This window comes from Pelophylax lessonae (genome assembly GCF_965119305.1).
Source record: "Pelophylax lessonae genome assembly, chromosome: 5".
Taxonomy (NCBI): Eukaryota; Metazoa; Chordata; class Amphibia; order Anura; family Ranidae; genus Pelophylax; species Pelophylax lessonae.
The window spans coordinates 313,042,558-313,068,487 of NC_138772.1; the positions used below are offsets into that span (position 1 = coordinate 313,042,558).

Consider the following 25,930-nt stretch of genomic DNA (forward strand, 5'->3'; position numbering starts at 1 on the left):
ATTTCTTCTAGTGCTACTAGAAACCCAAAACCTACCCAGCTTCCATGGTAAAAGAAGAGAAGGCATGCCACCTTTTCCACCATGCAGAACGTAAAGCCCATGTAGCATCAAGCCTCATCTCTGTAACACGGTAGTGGCTGGAAGGGGTCTGGGAATGGACATTATGCCTGTACAAGTACTAACCATCAAAGATTTTTGCTTAGGATCTCCTTCGACCCCAGTGGTATTTTGATAGACTTTACAGATACACAGTAGGTATGGCTATGAACTTTATAGTTAGAGTCAATTAAACTTTTAGTTTTAATATTCTAATTTTAATACTAAAACAAACTTTGTTTTAAAAAACTATTATATGTCTGAAAAAATGTAAAAAAAAAAAAAAAAAAATGAGCAAGAGCCCAACTCTACCTTTGTACCAAGTTTGATATTGCAAGACATAGGTGAAATCTTAAACTTAGTAAATAGTATTTTCTCAGTTCTCTTGTGACTGTATACACAAAGGCAATTTCTACCATTTAGCATACTTGTAAAGTTTTTTGGCTGTTGAGAAAGAATTTTTACTGACTGTGTACATGCTGTTCCTATGAGTTCCATATGTAAATAAACACATTTTTTCAAGTTGCAGAGGGGATTTTGCATATTTCAGAATAAGGGAACAAGACAGACAAATTAAATTCACAAAGATTGTAAGTACTGAGACAACTTCAGTTGTATTCAGAATGCAAAGCTGCTGGGAGAGTGTGGTTTCCATTTTTTTCTGTTTAAGTCAAATATTTTTAAAAATATACCTTGTGCCAATGTCCAGCCAGCTCCCATAGTCTTTAACCAAGAAGAAAAAATGCTGAAAAACAAACAAACAAAACGTTACGATTTAAAAGATATAATAGGGGTCTGATTTACTAAAGGAATTCGGAATATTTACTCAAAAAGCAGTGAAGAATCACTTCAATTAGACACTCATGTTATAAGCAAATTTCTTCCCTGCACAAGACTGGATAATTTAATTGAATCCTAATTTTTTGAGAACATTCTCAGCTCCATTAGTAAATCAGCCATATAGTCCTTCCATCATTGGTTTGTTTAAATGAGAATCATGTTAGGCCCAAACAGAATACAGAATCTGGTGTTTATATAGTTACCATTAATTGTTGCTTTTGGATGGGTCTCCAAAAACTAATATCCATTTTTTCATGTTTCTAAAAATCATGTTAAATTCTGATATCAGTAAACATTGACATGCTTCCAAGCTAAAACAATATATAATGCCAGTGTCTGGTGTAAACAAAAGCTCCAAAATCTACAGGATGTTTGGAATGATTGGTTATTCCTAAGAGTCATACTGTTTTTAATTGTAATTAGTATTCTAGAAGGAGAAATCACTTGAATAAGTATGTAAAACAAAATCAAAGAAAATTCCAAGCTCAAGCCAGCCTGCTACCAACAATTACCTGTCTAACAGTTTGCGGTAAAATCAGCAAATGTGTGCTAACTAAACCCCTGTTTTTAATGAAAACTGTTAGACAGGTAATTCGGTTGGTAGCAGGCTGGCTGGCGAGTTGAGCTGGGAGTTTTCTTTTTGGTTTACATGTGTTGCCCTTCCATGTGCTCCTTGCTGTGTAGGTCAGTTATTGGTGGGGGCAGTGGCCATTTGTTTGTACACTTGAATAAGTAGTCACATGTGTTGAAGATGTAAAGAAAAAATGGACTGATATTGCAGAGACAGCAGAATGCTCTCTTTTACAAATTGATATTGCAGAGAACAAAGCGGTCATCAGTAGCAGGTCAGGCAAAACAGCCTATTTGATTATCTGTCAAATGCCAAGTCAATTGGCTAAATAAAAACAAAAAGAGGGTACATGGAGTATGCATAGTTCACATGTTGAGCCCACACATTGGTTAATTGCTGTCATTCTAACCAAAAGCATACAGACATAAAAGGAAACCCTGTACCAGGGAAGGAAAGCCCCATGCAGGGTAAAAAGTGGTTACTTACATTACAAGCGTGGCTTCAGACTCATTAAAAAAACATTATTTCATTGCATCAAAAAGCAGTACAAAATTGCTAAATTTCCGCTAATACCCCCAGTGCCTTGACTACTACAATGTAACACAAATACAGAGCATGACAAACAAAACGAAACAATGTACACAAATAAACAAAAAAAAAATGTCCGGACATCAAATAACATGCACAGCAGATTATTGAAGCAGACAATATGTCTGTCAAAGTGCAATTACCTAGAAAGATCAAAGTTAGTAAATGGGAACTGCTGTGCATTCACCCCTAGGATGCTCGAGCAAAAATTCAGTCAGTGCAATTCTATGGTCGGTAGCAATTACTGTACAGTCTAGATTGTATGGAGAGAGATGGTCTGTCTGGCAAGTAAATGGCACCTTCCCCTGGGATAGGTAAACATTATGTAGTGTAATCAGGAGTGTTAATGGGCTGAAAATGGTAAATAGGAAAGACATGAGAGGGAAGAATTCTACCACACCTGGATATGGGGATTTAAATGTGCCTCAAAATTCATAAACACAATATATACAATTTTTAAAAGGGAATGTTTTATATTTATTAAAACATAACATACAATGATTGTTAAAAAAAAGGAATACATTCATAATAAAGTGTAACAGTGCATGTATATCACATTTTGCATATTCTGTACGAATATGAATATTCCTACGAGTACGAATACGAAAATGTGAGCGAAATGCGTAGATCCAAAAGCAGATCACATACAGAATATGCAAAATGTTATATACATGCACTGTTACACTTTACTATGAATGTATTCCTTTTTTTAACATTCATTGTGTTAAGTTTAATAAATATAAAACATTCCTTTTTAACAATTCTATATGTTTATGAATTTTGAGGCACATTTAAACTTTTAAATCCACATATCCAGGTCTGGTAGAATTCTTCCCTCTCATGTCTTTCCCATTAACCCTTTTCAGCCCATTACCACTCCTGATTACACTACATAACAATTACTGTATAGGTTGCCAGTTCCCATAACTTCAAAATATTACAGCGCTTACTCAAAAAACATAAATAATTGATAATAACACATATGCCATACTAATAATGGTAAAAATATTAGAAAGTCTTTCAACATTATCATGTAAAGTGCTTGTTTGCTCCAAATACTTCCCATAATTTACCAATCAAAGGATCCATGGAGACGTAAACTATTTTGTACAAAATACAGCATGATCTGGTGTCATCTGTATCACACCTCAGTCTCAAAATACTAATATGCAAAACAAGGAATGGCCCCAGGACTTTAAATGAGGTGAGCACGTAGGGTCGGTAATGAAGGATGGATGCAAAGAAATAAATTATGATGAATAACAGTTTATTAAACCGCAGCATCATATATTGATAGCACATAAAAATATCATAATAGTAAACATGATTGCAGTAAATATGCTGACAAAAATAAATACAATCTCATATACATGACATGTTGATCATCAGCAGGAGTACATACATAGTAGTAAGTTACATCATAGTCGCTAATACAATATTGCATCTTGATCCTGATGCATTTCGCAAGCTATACTCGCTTTTTCAAGAGTAGATGCATAAAGAGCATGTCTGAGGAAAAATATATATGACAATGTTGGAACAAATGAAGAATAAACCAATAGGTCAAGGAATCCAACAAAGGGACCCATTACTTACAATTCAATGATGCTGGAAACAAATGATGAACTCTAATGGGTGGCAACTGGATATATCTGACCCGGGAGCTGACGGGTCCAAACGGACCTAGCCCAGCATGGCGGCGTGTGGTGGATGGAGTAATAAGGAGGAGTAATAAATAATATGTCCTTCCGTATCTGTCATCAAAAAGAATTGAATAGTAGTAGTCGTATAAGTATGAATAATGATATCTCAAGTAGTATGTACCTAAATATGATTATTAGACAAAGGAAGGACAAATTGGTAGAATAGATAGGAAAGTAAATACCTGCAATGGTGAAAAGTCATAGTGGTAAGTGAAAAGTGCATGGTGTGAAGAAAGAAAGAAAATAAAGAAAAATAAGGAAAAATGTGAAAGATAGGTCCCCACTAGCAACTGAAAGACAAAGACCTAAGTGAGTGAGTGGAAGTGATAAGAGAAAGTGAAATGGTATCCAGGGAGTACTGGAGAATGAGGTTCGAAAATGATAGAACGAAAAACCATTTATATTCCTATCTATTCTACCAATTTGTCCTTCCTTCTTCCACATGTTTGGTGTGTCTCCCAGATGGCTTGTGACAAACTTTAAACGACACTTTTCATGGATATCATTAAGAAATGGCTTTCTTCTTGCCACCCTTCCATAAAGGCCAGATTTGTGCAGTATACAACTGATTGTTGCCCTATGGACAGAGTCTCCCACCTCAGCTGTAGATCTCTGCATTTCATCCAGAGTGATCATGGGCCTCTTGGCTGCATCTTCTCCTTGTATGAGCTGAAAGTTTAGAGGGACGGCCAGGTCTTCGTAGATTTGCAATGGTCTGATACATCTTGCATTTCAATATTATCGCTTGCACAGTGCTCCTTGGGATGTTTAAAGCTTGGGAAATCTTTTTGTATCCAAATCCGGCTTTAAACATTTCCACAACAGTATCTCGGACCTGCCTGGTGTGTTCCTTGTTCTTCATGATGCTCTCTGCGCTTTAAACAGACCTCTGAGACTATCACAGTGCAGGTGCATTTATACAGAGACTTGATTACACACAGGTGGATTCTATTTATCATCATTAGTCATTTAGGTCAACATTGGATCATTCAGAGATCCTCACTGAACTTCTAGAGAGAGTTTGCTGCACTGAAAGTAAAGGGGCTGAATAATTTTGCACACCCAATTTTTCATTTTTGTTATTTGTTAACAAAGTTTGAAATATCCAATAAATTTCGTTCCACTTCATGATTGTGTCCCACTTGTTGTTGATTCTTCACAAAAAATTACAGTTTTATATCTTTATGTTTGAAGCCTGAAATGTGGCAAAAGGTTGCAAAGTTTAAGGGGGCCGAATACTTTCGCAAGGCACTGTAGTTATGTTGTGTGTTTTCTTCTCAAACAGTAGCTCTTCACCCCTAATTCCTCCCCCTAGTGCTCTCCATAGGTTAAACAAAAATGCCTGAAGCTGTAAAACACTTGTAAAATGCTTGTAATTCACCTGCAAAAATACTCAAAAACTCTCAAATAAAAATGCTTGAAAGTCACTCTGCTCAGGTATGACCGGAGCCTAAAAATTAAAACTGGTCCAGCAGTGAAAAATTATCCTTTAGGAAGCTAATAAATACTGAAGCATAAACCAGTTTGATCCCTTGATTCATTTTTCCAGTACATGAAAATTAAGGAACCCGGTTTTTATTGAAAACATCTTCACTTTTGCTTAATTTCTCTTTACTATATTTTTTATAAATAGTTATTATTAGAAGTACTGTAACTATAGACAATACGCACAATTTTTAATAAGAGTTTACAACTATTTTTATACATTAGTCCCAGAGACTTATGAAAACATAAAAACATTATGAATGCTAACCTGCTCTTCTCCCCAAGCTGACTGCATATACTTACCAAGAAAGCATTTTTCATTTCTAACTCACTATTTACAACGTTTGCTAGTTTTTTTTTCCTCCCAAAATGTAAATGAATAGTGTCAGTGTTACACGTATTGGAAAAAAAAAAACCTGAGAATTTAAACACAAGTGACATGCAAAAAATAAATACTGTATAAACAGTGTAGAAAACTGAAAAACAGTATTTGGCAATGTGGTTTCCTGAAAAATGAATGATTAGATATACATACTAAGTGTTTGAATTTCTCCTTAGTAGAAGAATCTATTAATAAGTCATCAGTTTGGCCAGCTGCACCTAATCCCACACATCCTGTTTACAGCGTTTTTTTGAATCCAGGCTCAGCTCGACTCAGGTAGCTTAAGTTTTATATGTCTAGCATCGTGTGTCTGTAGGCTCAAAAGTCCCATTTACGAAAATGGTAAGCAATAAACCTTTTTGAGCATTCCATACAAATTTTGAAAACATGCTCTGCTGAATAAATATATCTTGTAAATATTAAGAAAGTAATCTATTGATATACTCTACATGGCAATGTTTTGTTTACATATACTAGAAAAAATATGATTTTTCATTTAACAGGATAAATAAACTGGCATTGATATTAAAAGTAGTCTAAGGGCTCATTTACACGAAAACACGGTGCAGTAAAACCACGTTCTGTGTGTGTTTCCTGCACCACCTTCAAAACGCACTGGGTGTGCGATCTGCTTTGGGTGTCAATGTATTCCTAATCCACCCCATAAGCAGATCACAAATGCAGTGCATTTGCCTGCTTCATATTGCATGGTACAACATGTGCGTTTTTAAAAGTAATAGATGCATTACTTTTGGTTCCATCCAGTGCGACTTCAACCTATTCAAATGAATGGGTTGAGAATCTAACCGCACCACACTGATTCAGGTGTAAACCATCTCAAGGTGAGCATTTTCAGTAGACATAAAAGTACCCCTTTTTTTTTATAAGACTTAAAGCGGAGTTCCACCCTGGGAATACTTTTTTTAATAAAAATACCCCCGGGACAGTCAGGGCTAGTACATTCCACAATGGCTAGCCTCTGATCTGTTCCGGGTTGCACTTACCTTTTAGGAGAAATAACGGAATTTTTGTAAAATCTTACCTGTAAAATTCCTTTCTCTGAGTCCTCCGACAGTCGCCGCCTCTTCATATTCGTCACATATGGGGTATTAGACTTTGCTCCGAAGGAGTAGCTAGGCAACAAAATATGTTAACAATAAAGCTTTAACATATCCCACCCTCAAGGGGTGGTCCCCTCAGTCAATACCCTCCTACTTCCTGCAACCATATCTCAGTTTTAGTGGAATAGCAGTAGAGTATACATTCAAACCCCAAAAGAGGGGCGGGGGCGGCGACTGTCAGAGGACTCAGAGAAAGGAATTTTACAGGTAAGATTTTACAAAAATTCCGTTTTCTCTTACGTCCTCCGACAGTCGCCGCCTCTTCATATTCGTCACATATGGGGACGTCCCAAAGCAGTGCAAACATGAGGGGTGGGAAACGCATCCGCGCCGAAAGGCAACGCAGTCTCCACATCAAAGAAAGGAACCTTACCAAAGGAAGGAAACCAGCTGGGCAACAGCAAAAATAAGTGCTCAACAGGAGCAACAACCCAGGAAAAGACAAAAAAACCAGGGGATACAAAAAACTATCCCAACAGCCAGGAGTCCCCAACAAGGGACCCTATGGAACAGCCGCACTAAGAACCTTGCGGCCAAAGGAAGCATCCGCCGATGCCTGAACATCTACTTTGTAGAATTTTGTGAAAGTGTGCACGGTCGACCAAGTCGCCGCCTTACACACCTGGGCTACAGAAGCCCCATGACGGCAGGCCCAAGACGTACTCAGAGATCTAGTAGAGTGCGCCTTCACAGGCACAGGGGGAACCTTCCCCTGCAAGGCATAGGCCTGTTCAATGGTCTGCCTGATCCATTTGGCGATGGTAGAGGCCGAAGCCGCCATGCCCTTCCGAGGACCCTCTGGAAGAACAAACAAGGAGTCCGTCTTACGAAAAGACTCAGTCGATTTAAGGTAAACCCTTATCGCCCGAACAACATCCAGAGAGTGCAATCTCACCTCCTTCGGATGTTTAGGCTTCGTGCACAACGAAGGCAAAACAATATCCTCATTAAGATGGAATTCCGAAACTCGTTTCGGCAGAAAAGAAGGATTAGGTCGCAAGACCACCTTATCCAAATGAACAACCAGGTACGGAGACTTGCAGGACAAAGCCGCCAGTTCCGACACCCTGCGAGCCGAAGTGATCGCCACCAAAAAGGCGACCTTTTTGGACAACATAGACAACGAGATCTCCCTGATCTGTTCAAAAGGAGCACGTTGTAACACAGATAGAACGAGATTCAAGTCCCAAGGGGGCAAAGGATCCCTCCTAGGAGGAACCAGATGCCGCACACCCTGAATAAAAGTGCCAACCAAGGAGTTGGAAGCCACGGGACGTTGAAACAGAACGGCCAGCGCAGACACCTGACCCTTTATCGTAGCCAGCGCCAAACGCTGATCGACACCCGTCTGAAGGAAAGACAGCACACGGGAAACCGAGTACGTGCGGGGTGAAAACCCCCTGGACTCACACCAGGCAAAATAGGCCTTCCAAGTACGGTAATAAACCTTCCCCGAGGAAGACTTCCTCGCGTTGATCAAAGTATGAACGACCTCTGGAGAGAGACCCTTCTCCTTCAGGACCTCGGTCTCAACAGCCAGGCCGTCAAAGCCAGCGACTGTAAAGCAGGATGGTAAATCGGTCCTTGAGACAGTAGATCGTCTCGAAGAGGCAGACGCCAAGGGGCGTCGACCGCCAGATGCACGAGGTCTGCGTACCAGGACCGGCGAGGCCAGTCCGGTGCCACAAGAATCACCGTGCTGCGTTCCGAGTGTAACCTGCGAAGGAACCTGGACAGCAACTGAATCGGTGGAAACGCGTACATCAGCCTGTACTGATGCCACGGGGCCACTAACGCGTCCGACGCGTCTGCCCGAGGGTCGCGCGTCCTTGCCACGAACCTTCTCACCTTGTAGTTGAGACGAGACGCGAACAGGTCCACATCTGGAAGACCCCACTTCGCGCACAACATCTGGAAGACAGCCGGGTGGAGAGACCATTCCCCCTGATCCAGGGTCTGGCGACTCAGATAGTCCGCCTGCCAGTTCTCCACTCCCGGAATGTGAACCGCCGTTATCGCCGGGACATGAGTCTCGGCCCAAGACAGAATGTCGGCCACTTCTCGAGCCGCTCGGGCACTCCTGGTGCCCCCTTGGTGGTTGATGTAGGCCACCGCCGTGGCATTGTCCGTCTGCACCCGAACCGGGCAGCCCCGCAGCCGGTCCGTCCAGCGATGAAGACAGAGCCTTATAGCACGCAATTCCAGAATGTTGATCGGGAGGGAAGACTCCCCCTCCGACCAGGTCCCCTGGGCGGACAGAACGCCCAGAACACCACCCCAGCCCGACAGGCTGGCATCCGTGGTGATTATCGTCCACGAGATCGGACGAAACGACTTGCCCCCGGACACCAACGGGGACTGGAGCCACCACAGAAGGTTTTCCCTGGTGCGATGACTCAACGAGATCTGAAGATCCAGAGATTGAGGTCGCCCGTCCCACCTGGACAGGATCTCCGCTTGGAGACCCCGCGTGTGAAACTGCGCGAAAGGAATCGCCTCGAAGGCCGAGACCATCAATCCCAGACATCTCATACCCGTCCTCAGAGACGAGTGTGGAACGTCCCTGAGGGACCTGACTTCCTCCTGAAGAGTCCTGAGTTTGTCTTCCGGCAGGAAGACCTTCGCCTGCACCGAGTCCAGTATCATTCCCAGATAGGGGAGACGAACCGACGGACTCAGTGTCGACTTTGGAACATTTATCGTCCAACCGAACTCCTGCAGAGTTTGCATTGTGACAGACAGGTCCTTCTCCAGACCCTGTCTGGTCGCAGACCGAACCAGAATGTCGTCCAGATACCCCAGGACAGAAATGCCCTGGGCTCTCAATAATGCCAGAACCGGTGCAAGCACCTTGGTGAAGACCCGCGGAGCCGAGGCGAGCCCAAAGGGCAACGCCACAAACTGGTAGTGATCCTCCGCAATGGCAAATCGAAGGTACCTCTGATGACCCTCGAATATGGGGATGTGAAGGTACGCATCCTTCAAATCGATGGAGGCCATGAATTCCCCCGGAACCAGGGCAGCCACCACCGAGCGCAGGGATTCCATGCGGAACTTGCGAACCCGCACAGAGCGGTTCAGAGCTTTCAAGTCCAGAATCGGACGAACCTTGCCCTCCTTCCTGGGCACGGTGAACAGATTGGAATAAAACCCCCGAAATCTGTCCCGATGAGGCACCGGAACCACCACTCCCTGAGCCCCCAGGTCCCGCACCGCCAGGTGCAGATCCCGCAGGCGCTCTGGAGACAGTTGAAGATTTGAGGGAAAAAATCTGCTCTCCGGCCGAGAGAGAAACTCGATCTTGTAACCAGATCGAACGATTTCCAGAACCCATCTGTCCCTCACACGGGCCAACCAGGGCTGAAGAAAACCGAGCAAGCGTCCCCCCACCCCAAAACTGGGTGAGGGCGCCCCTTCAGGCCGAACTGTTATGGGCCGCAGGTCCGGATTGACCGGACTTCTGTTTCCCAGACCAGGGCTTCTTCTGAGAGCCTTGGCCCTTGAACGGTTTGCCCTTGTAGTGCGGCCGAAAGGCACGAAAGGACCCCCGAGGGGGCCGAAAATGAGCATGCTTCTTCCCAGAAGCCCCCTTAGCCTTGGGGAAATGGGGCAAGAGAGTGCTCTTACCCCCGGTAATCCCCTTAATCAACACATCCAGGGACTCCCCAAAAAGGCGAGACCCATCATAAGGCAGATTGGCTAAGGTTTTACGTGAAGATTGGTCCACCGACCAACATTTCAACCAAACCAGGCGGCGAGACAACACCGCCACGCTGTGCACACGCGCAGCCAACGGAATCAGGTCCAGGTCCGCATCACACAGATACATGACACCCTGGTGGATCTGATCCACCATATCCAGGGTCGCCGCCGAGGCCGAATCGGCCACTAGGACGCGCCTAAGCATCTGCGTCCAACTTGCGATCGCCTGGGCCGCCATGAGAGAAGCAAACAGAGCCTTAAGCATAGAACCCGTAACAGAATAAGTATGACGGGCAAGAGACTCCAGTCTCCTATCCGTGGCATCACGGAAAACAGGGGATCCCTCTGCAGGGATCGCAGTGGCTTTGTTCAAAACCGCAATAGCATGATCCACTGGCGGAGGCACACACCACCGTTCATCAGTGGCAGGCGAGAAAGGATAACGCAGCTTAAATTTACTTGGTACCGCAAAAGGCTTGCGCAAATCGCGCCATTGGTCCTTAACAGCGCGCTGAAAATCAGCATTGCAGGGAAAAACCTGCGGCGTCCTGCGTTTTCTCTGCGTCCCATAAGCCGCCAAGGCAGCCGGGGGACACACCTCGTCCTGCAAACGTAGCGTCTGCTTAATGGAAGCAATCAACTCATCCATGATTGCAAGCTCTTCAGGCGAGCCAGGGGGAGAATTATCAACCCCCTCAACTTCAGCCTCTACCTCAGACCCCACTAGATCAAGAGAGGAGCGGGACCCCGATAGGGGGGTCCCTGCCAGAACAGCCCCATCACCTTCACCCTCAGAATCAGAGGACAGAGCAACTCTGGGCCGTTTAGTAGATTGAGCAGCCACCAGCATTTGCACCTGTGCAGCAAGGCCAGCCACAATAGTGGCTAAATCCCCCCCTGGGGGGGAAACAGCGGTCCCCTGGCTTTCCACCAATACTGTGGGAAACTTGCCCTCCTGAGAATCCATTGCCCCTGTATGCCAGACAACCAAGGGTTAACTGCCCCCTTACAGCAAGCGCGGCAAGCGCAGCCCACCGCACCACACTCAGGCACAATGAGACCCCCACAGGGAATATACAGACTGAATACAGGCAATGGAACACAGGAATAGAAGGATAAAACCTGAGGAGACTCCGCTGCTGCTGCTGCCTCGATCGGTGCTTCCAGGAGAGAGGAAGTGATGCTGCCAGGGCGCTCTATGTAAGCCTATGGAGGCCACAAGAAAATGGCCGCCGTGCATGTAAACCATGCGGCCGGAGCGGGCGCCGGTAAAATGGCGTCGTTTGGCGCCGAAATCGCCGCTCCACAGTGCATAAAATCACACACAATTTTATCCCATTATATGGATACATGTTAGATCGCCTCAGCGATCGCTGTATATGCCCCAACATGCCATTAAAAACATGCCCCACAGCACACAGCTCCTCACACTGCCCAGCCTGACATACTCAGTGTCATACAGCACCCCCCCCCCTTGCAGCCCACAGCATGCAGCCGAGAGATAGGGAGACAAGCAGTGTGATTAAAGGCAGGTTACACAGTCCCAGACTGAGACTCCCCCAGACAGACAGGTCCCCACATAGATACACTTACCTCACATGGCGTGGGGAACCCGCACAGGCGAACAAGCCGCTGCACATGAGGCAGGGAGAGTCGCAATTCAAGACGCACACAATGGCGGTTCAGAAACCGCACAGCGTCCGGTGAGGTAGCCACCTCACCAATCATCCCTGCACCGAACAGGGATGGGTCGTTCACTGTGCCAGGAGCGTTACCTGGTTGAACGCTCGATGGCAGACTGGGAAGCCACTGACCCACGACCTGCGATCAGGGGGATCAGCCCGAGACCCAGTCCGCATGATCCTCTTCGTCCGAAGAACTAACTAATGCTGACAAAAATAACAGCTAAATAAAGGTAGAGAGAAAACTCAAACAAAATATTAAAAAGAAGAAAGAGTCTGGGACAAAAAGTCCCTGCACAGAGAGAGCCAGCCACTCCTGACAAGCTAGACATTAAAACTGAGATATGGTTGCAGGAAGTAGGAGGGTATTGACTGAGGGGACCACCCCTTGAGGGTGGGATATGTTAAAGCTTTATTGTTAACATATTTTGTTGCCTAGCTACTCCTTCGGAGCAAAGTCTAATACCCCATATGTGACGAATATGAAGAGGCGGCGACTGTCGGAGGACGTAAGAGAAAAATGGATTTTTGTAAAATCTTACCGTAAAATCCTTTTCTCTTAAGCTCATTGACAGACGCAGTCCTCTTGATTAATATCAAATTGGGTTATACTGCCCTCTACAGGAGTAGGACACTAGGCAGAAGGAAAACATTCTGGCCACACCTTAGGGGCAGTCCCAGAGGGTATATCCTCTCTCTCTCTGCTACAGGATGTTAGTTATGTCACAAAGCAGTGTCAGAGAATTTAACCCAACCCAACTCAAAAGTAGAGGGGCGGGTACTGCGTCTGTCAATGAGCTTAAGAGAAAAGGATTTTACGGTAAGATTTAACAAAAATCCATTGTTCTCTGTCGCTCATTGACAGACGCAGTCCTCTTTATTAATATCAAATTGGGACGTCCCAAAGCAGTGCCACAAATGAGGGGTGGGATAACAGAAATCAAAATTTAAATCCAGAAGGCCCAACCAGTGCCGACTAGAAGTCTAAAAGGCTCATCAAACCAAAGGATGAGACTCAACTGAAAACCCAACAGAAAAAAACCCTCGTGGTAGACCAACGGTCTCCTCAAATTGCGGCCTGCAAAACCTTGCGGCCAAAAGAGGCATCCGCCGATGCCAACACATCAACTTTATAAAATTTTGTAAAGGTATGAACCGACGACCAGGTAGCCGCCTTGCAAACCTGGACCACTGACGCCTGATGGCGGAAGGCCCAGGAAGCACTAAGCGCCCGAGTGGAGTGTGCCTTAACAGGGAACGGAGGATTCCGACCCTTAATAGAATAAGCCTGTACCACCGTCTGTCTGATCCATCTGGAGATAGTCGCGGCAGATGCAGGCAACCCCTTTTTGGGGCCATCCGTGATCACAAAAAGTGAATCCGTCTTACGAAACGAGTCCGTAGTTTTCAAGTATACCCTGATTGCCCGAACCACATCCAAGGAATGTAACGCAAACTCCCGAGGATGACTGGGCTTAGGACACAGGGAAGGTAACACAATATCTTCATTCAGATGAAACTCTGAAACCACTTTAGGAAGGAAGGATGGATTCGGACGAAGAACCACCTTATCCCTATGAACCACCAGATATGAGGAACGACAAGATAATGCGGCCAGTTCTGACAACCTGCGTGCAGAAGTAATGGCCACCAAGAAGGCCACCTTCTGGGATAACGTAAGCAAGGGAATCTCCCTGATATTTTCAAAGGGAGGTTTCTGAAGAACCGACAACACCAAATTAAGATCCCAAGGCGGTAAGGGCGCGCGCACTGGCGGAGCCAAGAGCCGCACCCCCTGGATGAAATTCCGCACCAAGGAATGGGTAGCCAAAGGTTTCTGAAAGAAAATTGCTAACGCTGAAACCTGACCCTTGACAGTGCTCAAGGCCAGCTTCTGCTCAACCCCCTGTTGCAGAAAAGCCAAGATTCGGGTCACCGAATAGGCACGTGGAGGAAATCCAAGGGATTCACACCACGCAATGTAAGACCTCCATGTGCGATGATAGACTTTTCTGGAAGTCGCTTTCCTTGCTTTAATTAAAGTGGGAATAACTGAAGTTGACAATCCCTTGTCCTTCAGCACCTGAGTCTCAATAGCCAGGCCGTTAAAGCCAGCGATTGTAAAGCAATATGGAAGATCGGTCCCTAAGACCGCAGATCCTACCTGAGAGGAAGTCTCCAAGGAGCGTCCGCGACCAGCCTGACCAAGTCGGCGTACCCGGGTCGACGAGGCCAGTCCGGAGCTACCAGGATAACTGGAATTCCCTCCACTTCTATCCTGCGAAGAAGTTTCGGCAGCAACTTGAGAGGAGGGGAGACATACAGCAGCTGATACTGTCCCCACGGGGCGACCAGTGCGTCTGCTGCGTCCGCTCGAGGATCTTGGGAGCGGGCTACAAACCTCCGCACCTTCCTGTTGAGCCGAGCTGCCAACAGATCCACCTCCGGGGAGCCCCAATGAAGGCACAGCTGGTGAAATACCTCTGGATGAAGAGGCCATACCCCTTGATCCAGAAGCTGACGGCTGAGATAATCTGCCTGCCGATTTTCCACCCCCGGAGTGAATACCGCGGAGAGAGCCGGAACAAACCGTTCCGTCCAACGAAGGATGCTGGCCACTTCGATGGCCGCCAGGACACTCTAGGTGCCCCCTTGGTGATTGACCTAAGCCACGGCCGTGGCATTGTCCGACTGGATCCGAACCGGGCTGCCCTGGAGCTGCTCGGTCCAGTAAATCAGACAAAGTCTGATCGCTCTCAGTTCCAATACATTTATCGGTAACCTGGATTCTGTCGGAAGAAATGACTTCCCCTGGCTGAGCCTCGGAGACCAAAGCCACCAGACCAGAGACTCCCTGGTCCGCTCACTCAACCAGATCCGATTGTCCAGAGAATCAGGATTCTGATTCCATTTGAAAAGAATCTTCTTTTGGAAAATTCGGGCATGAGACTGGGCATACGGTACTGCCTCTAAGAAGGCCACCATCAGCCCCAGGATCCTCATGCAAGTCCGAAGGGAAGGCCAGTTGACGGACAGTAACATCCGAATCGTTCACTGAATCTTCCGGAGCTTCTCCGTAAGGAGACACACCCTTGCCAAGGATGTCTCCAAAGTTAGGCCCAGATAGTTCAACCTCCTGGTGGGAACTAGGAATGATCTTTGGGAAAAGTGAAGAAAACGCTGATCTGTTCAGATGGACTCCATCTTGAATTCTTGTACCCGGACAAAATGATTGAGTGCTCTTAAGTCCAGAATTGGACGCACCTTGCCCTCCTTTCTGGGTATTGTGAATAGGTTTGAATAGAACCCCTGAAAACGTTCTGCTCAAGGAACGGGAACTACCGCTCCCTGTTGCATCAAGTCCATTACTGCCCCCCGCAAAGCTTTTAAGCGATCTGGGGATAGTCGAATGTTGGAAGGGAAGAATCGCACCGGTAGAAGTGATCGAAACTCGATCTTGTATCCCGACCGTATGACCTCGCGAACCCCTTTATCCGGGATTCTGGAAAGCCATGGATCCGGAAACCGGTGAAGACATCCCCCCACCCCAGAGATGGGTGGGGGCGCACCTTCAGGCTGTATTGGTCTTATCTTCAGGTTTGGCTGAGCCGGACTTTTGTTTACCCGACCAGCGCCCTTTGAAACCCCCTGAAGGGGCTTTGGAGGGCTTCCCCTTATCGCCCGCCCCAGCGGAACGAACAAACTTTTTATGAGCGGAAAAGGAAGGTCCTCGTCTGTTACGAGGTCCTTTACCCTTAGCAGTCTGTGGCAAAAAAGTGCTCTTGCCCCCAGTGAGATCCTTTATAATCTCATCCAAGGTGGCCCCAAACAGGCGATCCCCTTGAAAAGGGAGATTAGTCAAAGCTTTTTTGGAACCTTGATCCGCCGACCAGCACTTTAACCACAACACGCGTCTGAGGACCACTGCTGAAATCGATGCACGCCCTAGCAAGGGAGTGGCGTCCAGGGCGGCGTCACAGATGAACTGTAGCCCTTGTATAATCTGTTCCAGCAAATCTGATACTGCTGGGGGGATACTTCTCCCCTTTATGTCACGGCGTAACAATTTGGTCCATTCTGTCAATGTTTGTGAAACTAAACCAATGGCAACCACTGGCCTAAATGTTGACCCTATCAGGGAAAAAATGGAGCGGGATTCCGCTTCCACTTTTCGATCCACCGGATCCCTAAAGGACGGAGCGTCCTCCAACGGGATAACAGTGGCTTTATTTAGTCTGGAAATCGGTGAGTCCACCCCTGGTGGTACCGTCCATTTTTTAAGGAGGGATTCCTCAAACGGATAGCGCCTAGCAATGGGTTTGGAAATAGCAGGGGTTCGTTTCAGACAATCCCATTCTTCTTTAATTAGATTACCAAAACATTTGGGCAAGGGAAAAACCTTCGCCATTTTGGTAGGCTTGCTGGTACCAAAGGGAATCTCAGTGTCAGCTACCTCTGCAGTAACCTCAAGACTTAAGGTTTCCCGGACAGACATGACTAGTGCGTCCGCCAACGCTTCTTCTTGCGCTATGGCGGAGGCAGAAACGTCCTCCTCACTGTCTGAGGAGACCGTACCCGAGACAGCAGCCCCAGAAGAGGGACCTGCAGCTGCAGTGACAAGCTCAGAATCCGTATCTGAAGTGTCAGATGAAATAGGGGTAGGCGGGGGTCGCTTTCTTGCCCCCCGTCCCTGACAGGCCACCTCCACCCGGGATACCAAAGACTCCAAAACTGCTGATAATGCATCAATCATAAGTGGGGCACTGGAGGGTCCTGCGGCCACCTCGAGGGGATCAGGTGGGGATACATGTGTGGCAGGGTCCATGATTAATCCAAGACACTTGCCAGCAAACAAAAAATAATTGCAAAGAAAAAACTTTTTTTTTTTTTTGTAATCCCCCAGCGCAAACAGCGCCCCTCAGTGTTACCTGCTTTGGACCCCAGAGAGAGAGAGAGACCCCAAGGGCTCACCACCTGATGCACAGAAGCTTCTACCAACCTGCTCTCAGCGCTGTCTCTTACAGACAGGAAGTCTTTTGGATCGTTTTCCCGGGTAAAGGAGGCGGCTCCGCCCCTTTACACGCCTTCCGGCGCCTCCCATGCTACTCCTCGAGGTAGCTGGTCATCTCCAAAATGGCCGCCCCCATGCCGGAGACACGAGGCTACGCCAAGATGGCGGCCCCGCACGACCTGCGGGCCCCTGTGGAAAGATGGCAGTGGCCTGCTACATCGTGCGGCCTGCGGAAGGCAGGCATCGGCCTGTGCGGCCTGCGGGAGGTGTGCGGCCTGCGGGAGGATGGCGGCCTGCGGGAGGATGGCGGCCTGCGGGAGGATGGCGGCGGCGGATGGCGGTAGTCCAGGCATTGCAACCTTATGTATAAGGTAGGATCATATCACCCTCTTACATGGCCATCCTAACAGTAATGCCAGCCACTGACTTCAGTCATGGTCCATTTACAGTGCCCACTCATACAACGACTTCCGATAGTCAGCTCCCAAACCAAGCCTCCTGGTTCTTATTCACTAAATCACCCTCAAGAGGGGGATCTGTGACACCTGTTATAGGATAGAGGGGGGACCCAGGATCATGAGGGTCCAATCATCCCAGGGAGGGGCCCGCGTCCACCCACAAACCCGTCAGGGGGAGAGGGGGAACATTTTACTCACCATACCGGAACAGGCGGGCGCCAACTCCTGACAGAACCCCTCTCCACCGAGGTGGGGGGGCTGTCGACCAATACGGACGCCGCGACTCAGTTTTCAACTGGTCGTCGGCGTCCCGGCGAGACGTTTAACTCGCAGGGTCAGTCCCCGTTCAGTGGGACTATGTCGCGGCCGACCCAGCGCAGAGCTAGGGCCTGCACGCGCTCGTAGGCTGACTGGGGTGACCACTGGATCTCAACATCCAGCCCGTCGCCCAGCTCCAGCATAATTGCTTGAAGATCTCACAGGAACAACTGGAGAAAAAAGCTGCCTAAAAAAAATTTTTCTAAAAAAATCTTGCCAGGACCAAAGATCCCAGCAAGGAACTTAGGTCCTTACTCCTGACTAGACAGAAAAAAACTAACATCCTGTAGCAGAGAGAGAGAGGATATACCCTATGGGACTGCCCCTAAGGTGTGGCCAGAACGTTTTCCTTCTGCCTAGTGTCCTACTCCTGTAGAGAGCAGTATAACCCAATTTGATATTAATCAAAAGGACTGCGTCTGTCAATGAGCAACAGAGAAACTTACCTTGAAAAAGTATTGTCTAGCGCTGCCTTCTCAGGTGTGGGCAGCTTGAAGCCAGCGCGATCCTCTTCTGCGTCCTCTTCCGTCTTCTTCGGTCCCACGATGCACTGCACCGGCCCCGTTGTCACTTCCGGTGCGTGCGAATCATCCCTCCTCAGCTTCTGGGCATGGCCAGAAGCTGTTTAGAAGGGAATGACGCGCACGCACCGGCCCCGACGCCAGTTCCGGTGCGCGCACGTCATTCCCTTCTAAACAGCTTCTGGCCATTGATTCCTGGGAGTGATGACGTTCAGCTCCCAGGAATCATTGCAAAGCCAGGAAGTGACGAATCGCCGTGGCCGCCGAGGGGAGGAAGAAGGAAGTAAGGTAAGTATATTTTCTTCTATACGAGGTAAGCAAAAAAAAAAAAAAATTGTGATTATCCATTTGTTTTTCAGGTGACCCGGAGCGAGAAGATGGAGGTAAGTATAAATTTAGGGTGGAACTCCACTTTAAACTAGCATTCTTCCATGGGGTTGGGGATGGCTAGAAAAAGGCTGGAAAAATATGACTGACCATACACTGAACAAAGTTTCTCCGGTGCCTGCTGGCTCTTCAACTACAGCATGATCTCCCCTGCTTGACAAAAGTAAATTATTTATTCAAAGGGTGAAATTGGGAACTCCTCCATTTGCATGGAAGGAGAAATCTGGTCTTTTTTTTCCCTCTGGTTGAACTAAAAAAAATAATATTGAATGAAAAAATAAATAAATAACCATTACAAGACTATTAGCCCCCGTTCACACTGGGGCGACCTGTCAGGCGACCTGGTCGCCTGACAGGTCGCCCCTCATACAGAAGCTATGGACCCGTTCTAATAGGAGCGACACAAGTCGCTCCGACTTAGAAAAAGGGTCCGGAGCTTCTTTGGGGCGACTCGGAGCGACCTGCATAGACTTCAATGTTATGAAGTCCGTGCCGGCCGCTCCGAGGTCGCGGGGCGAGCAGCGCTCCGCGACCTGTGAGGTCGCCCGGCGAAGTAGCGTCGCCCCAGTGTGAACGGGGGCTAACAAGACAATTTTATGGTACAGTTTATTGAGGCCCCCACTAAAAATTATGCTCTGTTGGACCTGGTAATCTCAAACCATGCAGAGCTTATTAATAATGTTCTTATAAAAGAACATCTGGGCAGCAGTGACCATGATATAATTTCGTTTAATGTTAGCTGCAAGCAAAAAACGCACACAGGAAATATAAAAACACTTAACTGAAAGAGAGCAAATTTTCCAAGGATGAGGGCTGCTCTCCAGGATTTAGACTGGGAGGGAAAATTGGCATTGATGAGCACAGAACAGAAATGGGACATTTTTAAAAAGACTGTATGCAAACTCACTGCAAAGTATATTCCCATGGGCAATAAGTTTAAAAGGCTAAAAATAAAACCTATGTGGCTCACGGCCAAAGTTAAAAAAGCTATAAATAATAAGAAAAGAGCTTTTAAGAAAATATAAAATGAAGGGACACTATCATTATTTAATTGTTACAAAGAATATAACAGAATATGTAAAAAGAAAATCAAGGACGCAAAAATTCAAAATGAACGACAGATCGCAAAAGATAGTAGGACAAACCCCCAAAAATTCTTCAAATATATTAATAGTAAAAAGGTTAGGTCTGAGCATGTAGGCCATTTACAAAATAATCAGGAGTGGGTGACTGGGGACAAAGAGAAGGCAAATTTATTAAATGCTTTCTTCAGCTCTGTATAAACAAAGGAGCATGGGGGAGCTCATGACCATAATGAGGATGGTATTGACACAACCCCAAATGATCCACAATGGCTCAAAATTGATATGGTCCAGAAATATTTAGACCAAATAAGGGTGGATAAAGCGCCTGGACCAGATGGCATCCACCCACGCATCCTAAAAGAATTGAGCGCTGTAATTTCAAAGCCTTTTTTTCTAATTTTTAGGGACTCGTTAAGGACTGGTATAGTACCACTGGATTGTCGTAGGGGCAATGTGGTGCCTATATTTAAAAAGGGATCAAAGACTTTGCCAAGTAACTATAGACCTGTTAGTTTAACTTCTATAGTCAGGAAGATATTGGAGAGTTTAATAAAAGACAATATAGATGAGTTCTTGTTGGAAAAAAATATTTTAAGCAACAGACTGCATGGATTCATGAAAGACAGATGTTGCCAAACAAACCTGATTTCTTTTTATGAGTAGGTAAGTGGAACCTTGGACAGAGGGGTGGCTGTGGACGTAGTATACTTGGATTTTGCAAAAGCGTTTGACACAGTTCCCCATATATGGCTAATGTGTAAGGTAAAGTCTACAGGCTTGGAAAGATCAGTTTGTAAATGGATAGAAGTAGTGGTTAATGGTTCTAATGCCCCGTACACACGTGCAGATTATCTGCAGACTTTTGTCTGCAGACTTACCAAAACCATATAATATGAGGTCAAACCTAAACACTTTCAATTTGTATGCAATCCGGCAGGCCCTTGCACTACATAGAAAAGGTAAGTCTGCAGACAAAAGTCTTCAGATAATCTGCACGTGTGTATGGGGCATTACTCTGAATGGTCTAAGGTTATCAGTGGTGTACCCCAAGGTTCAGTGTTGGGACCCTTACTTTTTAATATCTTTATAAAGGATATAGGGTCTTGGATTAAAAGTACAATTTCAGTCTGTGCAGATGACACCAAGCTATGCAGTGGAATAACTTCCTTACAGGATGTCTAAAGCTTACAAGCTGACCTCAATGCACTGTTCATTTGGGCAACTATGTGGCAAATTAAGTTTAATATTGATAAATGTAAAGTTATGCACTTGGAGGTTAAGAATATGCATGCATCATACATACTAAGGGAAGTAGAACTGGGGGAATCCATAGCAGAGAAGGATCTGGTAGAGCCCCGGAGGATTTGGCTGCTGAAAGAACAAGGCCTATTTTGCGATTCGGCACTGCGTGACTTTAACGGACAGTTGTGCGGTCGTGCGACACTGTACCTAAACAAAATTGACGTCCTTTTTTCCCACAAACAGAGCTTTCTTTTGGTGGTATTTGATCACCTGTGCCATTTTTTTTTTTTGCGCTATAAACAAAAAAAGAGCGACAATTTTGAAAAAAATAACAATATTTTCCAAATTTTTTTATATGAAATTCTCAAAAAAAATGTAAAAATCAAAATTTTTTAACAGTTTAGGCCAATTTGTTTTCTGCTACATATTTGTGGCAAAAAAATCGCAATAAGCGTATTTTGATTATGTTTGCGCAAAAGTTATCGCGTTTACTAACTACGGTAAAGATTTATGTCATTTTTATTGTTTTTTTCTTTACTAGTAATGCCGTCGATCTGCGATTTTTTTTGCGGGACTGCAACATTGCGGCGGACAGATCGGACCCCTAACTGACATTTATGACACTTTTGGGGGTACCAGTGACATTACTACAGTAATCAGTGCTATAAATATGCACTGTTACTGTAAAAATGACACTGGCAGGGAAGGGGTTAACTTTACTGGTGATCAAGGGGTTTTGTGTGTTCCTAGGGGCGTGATTCTAACTGTCAAGGGGTGTGACTAGTGAAGTAACCACAGAGACTTGCGATCCTACATAGCATGATCGCATAGCCTCTGTGATCACTTCAGGGAGAATGACAGACGGCTGTGTTTACATCAGTCATCTGTCTTTCTCCCTTTGCTGTGGGAGATCGCGAGTGGCCGGCAGCCATCGGAGGCCGCCGGTCACACGCGCTGGCTCCCCAGAGAATGAGCGGGGGCGGGAGTGCGCCGCCGGCGGCACATGCTTGCCTCCTACAGTCTCCTGAGCGAGTGACGTCGCTTTGCCCAACAGCGGCTGAGTGCCGCAGTAAATGTACGGTGGCAGGGGTTAAAGTGGTTAACAGAGGCATGGACTACAGACAGAGAGATATCATTTTTCCCCTGTACAAATCATTAGTAAGACCTCATCTGGAATATGCAGTTCAGTTTTGGGCACCAGTTCTTAAAAAATTATATCGGGGAACTGGAGAAAGTGCAGAGAAGGGCAACCAAACTGATAAGAGGCATGGAGGAGCTCAGCTATGAGAAAAGTTTAGAGGAACTGAATTTATTCTCTCTTGAGAAGAGGAGATTAAGGGGGATTTGATCAACATGTATAAAAACATAAGGGGTCCATATAGTGAACTTGGTGTTGAGTTATTCACTTTAAGGCCAACACAGAGGACAAGGGGGCACTCTTTACATCCAGAGGAAAACAGATTTCGTCTCCAAATACGGTAAGGTTTCTTCACCATAAGAGCTGTGAAAATGTGGAATAGACTCCCTCCACAGGTGGTTCTGGCAAGCTCACTAGATTGCTTTAAAAAAGGCCTGGATTCTTTCCTGGGTGTACATAATATAGATGGGTACTAATATTTACAGGTAAAGTTGATCCAGGGAATATCCGATTACCTCTCGGGGGATCAGGAAGGAATTTGTTTCCCCTGCTGTAGCAAATTGGATCATGCTTTGCTGGGGCTTTTTAGCCTTCCTCTGGATCAGCTGCAGTTATAGGATTGTGTATTGGTTCTCTTTACTGTTTTTTTTTGTTTTTTATTGGTTGAGCCAGATGGACTCGTGTCTTCTTTCAACCTGACTATGAAACCATGTAAACATGTAAGGCCAGCTTAAAAAACGTGGAATTGAGCTGGCTACCTCGCCTCCTCCAGTTGCAGAAATTATAAAATGGGACTAGCTTAGATAGGTCAAATCTGTGATTTTATTATGCAGAATAATGAACCTAAATTATGTTTAGCATTTGCAGACAAGCTTTACATTGAACATTGTGCTACAGATTGCATATTAAAGGCAAAACATACATGGAAACAACTTTAACCCAGTTATATATTCTTAAAAAAAAAAACAATCTGGTGTACTTTAAATATGGCTTGGATAAGTATCTGAATTTGCTTTGCTATTGGATTTCTATAATCCCCTATGCATTAGCACTCAGATTGAAAGGAGGAATGTAAGAAATATGAGCCAATCAAGACTACTGATATGGATAGTGCTGTGATTCTGGAACTCCAAATATGCTTACAGCAGGAGAGAGCAGATTGCTAACTACCTCGTTGTGCTGCTCGTCCTTTATTGTCCAGTAGGAAAGCTGGTTGTTGAATCATGACAATCCAGCAGGAGTTTAAAGGAAATATATGGTCATGGCATACACTTTAATTTTATAATATCAGCATTGTAATAAAAATAAAACAATAGTTATATTTGACAATCCAATGCCTATCTGCTGGTCATCTTTTTCCACAACTTCCTGGATTCCCGACACGCATTTCAGCTTCTCCTCTGCGGTTTCCTTTCAATAGCTAAGGAATATATATTCCATGGTGACGTGCTGCTCTGCAAGCAGTCATTGGTGTACTGATTCCGCTGCCTGAAACTCCTCCACTAAGCTCCTCTGTAGATTAGAAGTCAGGCACTGTGAAAAGTGTGACACAGCAGTGCCTACCACAGGGCATAGTGAATATGTGTCACAGAAGTAAATGTGTAGGGATCTTAAAGTAAGTGTACAAACTTAAAATTAATAGGATTAGGCTATGACTAATTAAAATACAAAGAAAGAAATAATAAATTATTTTACATTTTGACCATATATATGCTTTAACTACCCTGGAAGTTAAAAGGCCTGAAGTTAGGCAGGAGATGCTGAATTACGAAGCGGACAACTTTAACATATTAAACAATTGTGGCAAGTAAAATGGTTCACATATGTGTATTCCAACTAAATTTCATTGCAGCAACTCAAAATGGTACTCAGTAGTTTTTATAGCCCCCACGTGCTTGTATGCATGCCTGACAACGTCGGGGCATGCTCCTAATGAGATGACAGATGGTGTCCTGGGGTATTTCTTTGCAGATCTAGACCAGGGCATCACGGAGTTCCTGAACAGACTAAGGTGCAACCTGGTGGAGTCGGTTGGATTGAAACAAAGTCTCAGAGGTATTCTATTGGATTTTAGTCAGGCGAGCGTGGGTGCCAATCAATGGTATCAATTCCTTCATCCTCCAGGAACTGGCTGCATACTCTCTCCACATGAGGGCAGGCATTGTAATGCACCAGGAGGAATCCAGGACCCACTGCACCAGCGTAGGGTCTGACAATGGGTCCAAGGATTTCATCCTGATACCTCATGGCAGTCAGGGTGCCATTGTCTAGCCTGTAGAGGTCTGTGCTTCAATGGAGATGCCTCCTCAAACAATCACTGACCCATCACCAAGGGTGGCCTGATCATGTTACATGCAGAATAATGTTCTCTACGGCTTCTCCAGACCCTTTCACGTCTGTCACATGTGCTCAGGGTGAACCTGCTCTCATCTGTGAAAAGCACAGGGCACCAGTGGCAGACCTGGCAATTCTAGTGTTTAATGACAAATGCCAATCAAGCTCCACGGTGCCGGGCAGTGAGCACAGGGCCCACTAGGAGATGTCAGGCCCTCAGGCCACCCTCATGAAGTCTGTTTCTGATTATTTGGTCAGACACATTTACACCAGTGGCCTTCTAGAGCTCATTTTGTAGGGCAGTGCTCATCCTGTTCCTTTTTGTACAAAGAAGCAGATGCCGGTCTTGCTGATGGGTTAAGGACCTTCTACAGCCCTGTCCAGTTCTCCTAGAGTAACTGCCTGTCTCCTGGAATCTCCACCATGCTTTTGAGACTGTGCTGGGGGGACACAGCAAATCTTCTGCCAATGGCACATATTGATGTGCCGTCCTGGAGGAGTTGGACTGCATGTGCAACCTCCATAGGGTCCAGGTATCGCCGCATATACATGTAGTGACACTGACCCTAGCCAAATGCAAAACTAGTCAAAAACGGTCAGAAAAGATGAGTAAGGAAAAAAATGTCCGTCGCCCCTACTTGTAAAACTATTCCTGTTTTGGAGGTCGTCTCATTATTCCCCATCTAGTGCACCTGTTGTTAATTCCATTAAAACCAAAGCAGCTGAAACTGATTACCAACCCCCTTTGCTACTTATCTGACCAGATCAATATCCCAGGAGTTTAATTGACTTAATGCTATACTCTAAAAAGCGTTCCTTTATTTTTATTTTTTTTGAGCAGTGTATTTAGCTGTCTGCCTGAAGTTTAGTTTGGATTCTCTAAGAGCATCATACTATAAGAGGATTAGCGCCCTAATAGCAGGGACCTATATAATGTACACATGTTCTAGACCTGGCAGTATAACCAAATGAACAGATGTATATCTCTCTTTCTAAAGTAAATATTACCCAGCAGCCCTTTTTTAGGAGTTATATTTTCATTTTTCTCCAAGGACAATTTATTCCAAGAATCTTTATCTCCAGTCAATGTATAAATATTATGTTTGATATATTCATGTGCAATTTTTCAAATAATTAATATGCAAATGTTTTCTTTGTAGTAGTTATTTTTCTGTTTTTGAAGAAAATGTAGATAATCTTGCCTTTAGATATTTGTCAGGTAGTTAACAGAGTGCCCCTACTGTAAGAAAATCCTCATTGATACTA

The 25,930-nt window shown here is 45.4% G+C and overlaps 1 protein-coding gene across 1 annotated transcript in view; it reads right to left on the reverse strand.

Annotated features, from left to right (window-relative positions):
• PIGN (phosphatidylinositol glycan anchor biosynthesis class N) overlaps window positions 1-25,930 on the reverse strand; it is a 710,925-nt gene that overhangs the window by 21,937 nt on the left and 663,058 nt on the right. The window contains exon 28 of the mRNA XM_082259251.1: window positions 789-841. Within this exon, the coding sequence (XP_082115377.1) occupies window positions 789-841 (53 nt within the window). The remainder of the gene's footprint in view (window positions 1-788; window positions 842-25,930) is intronic.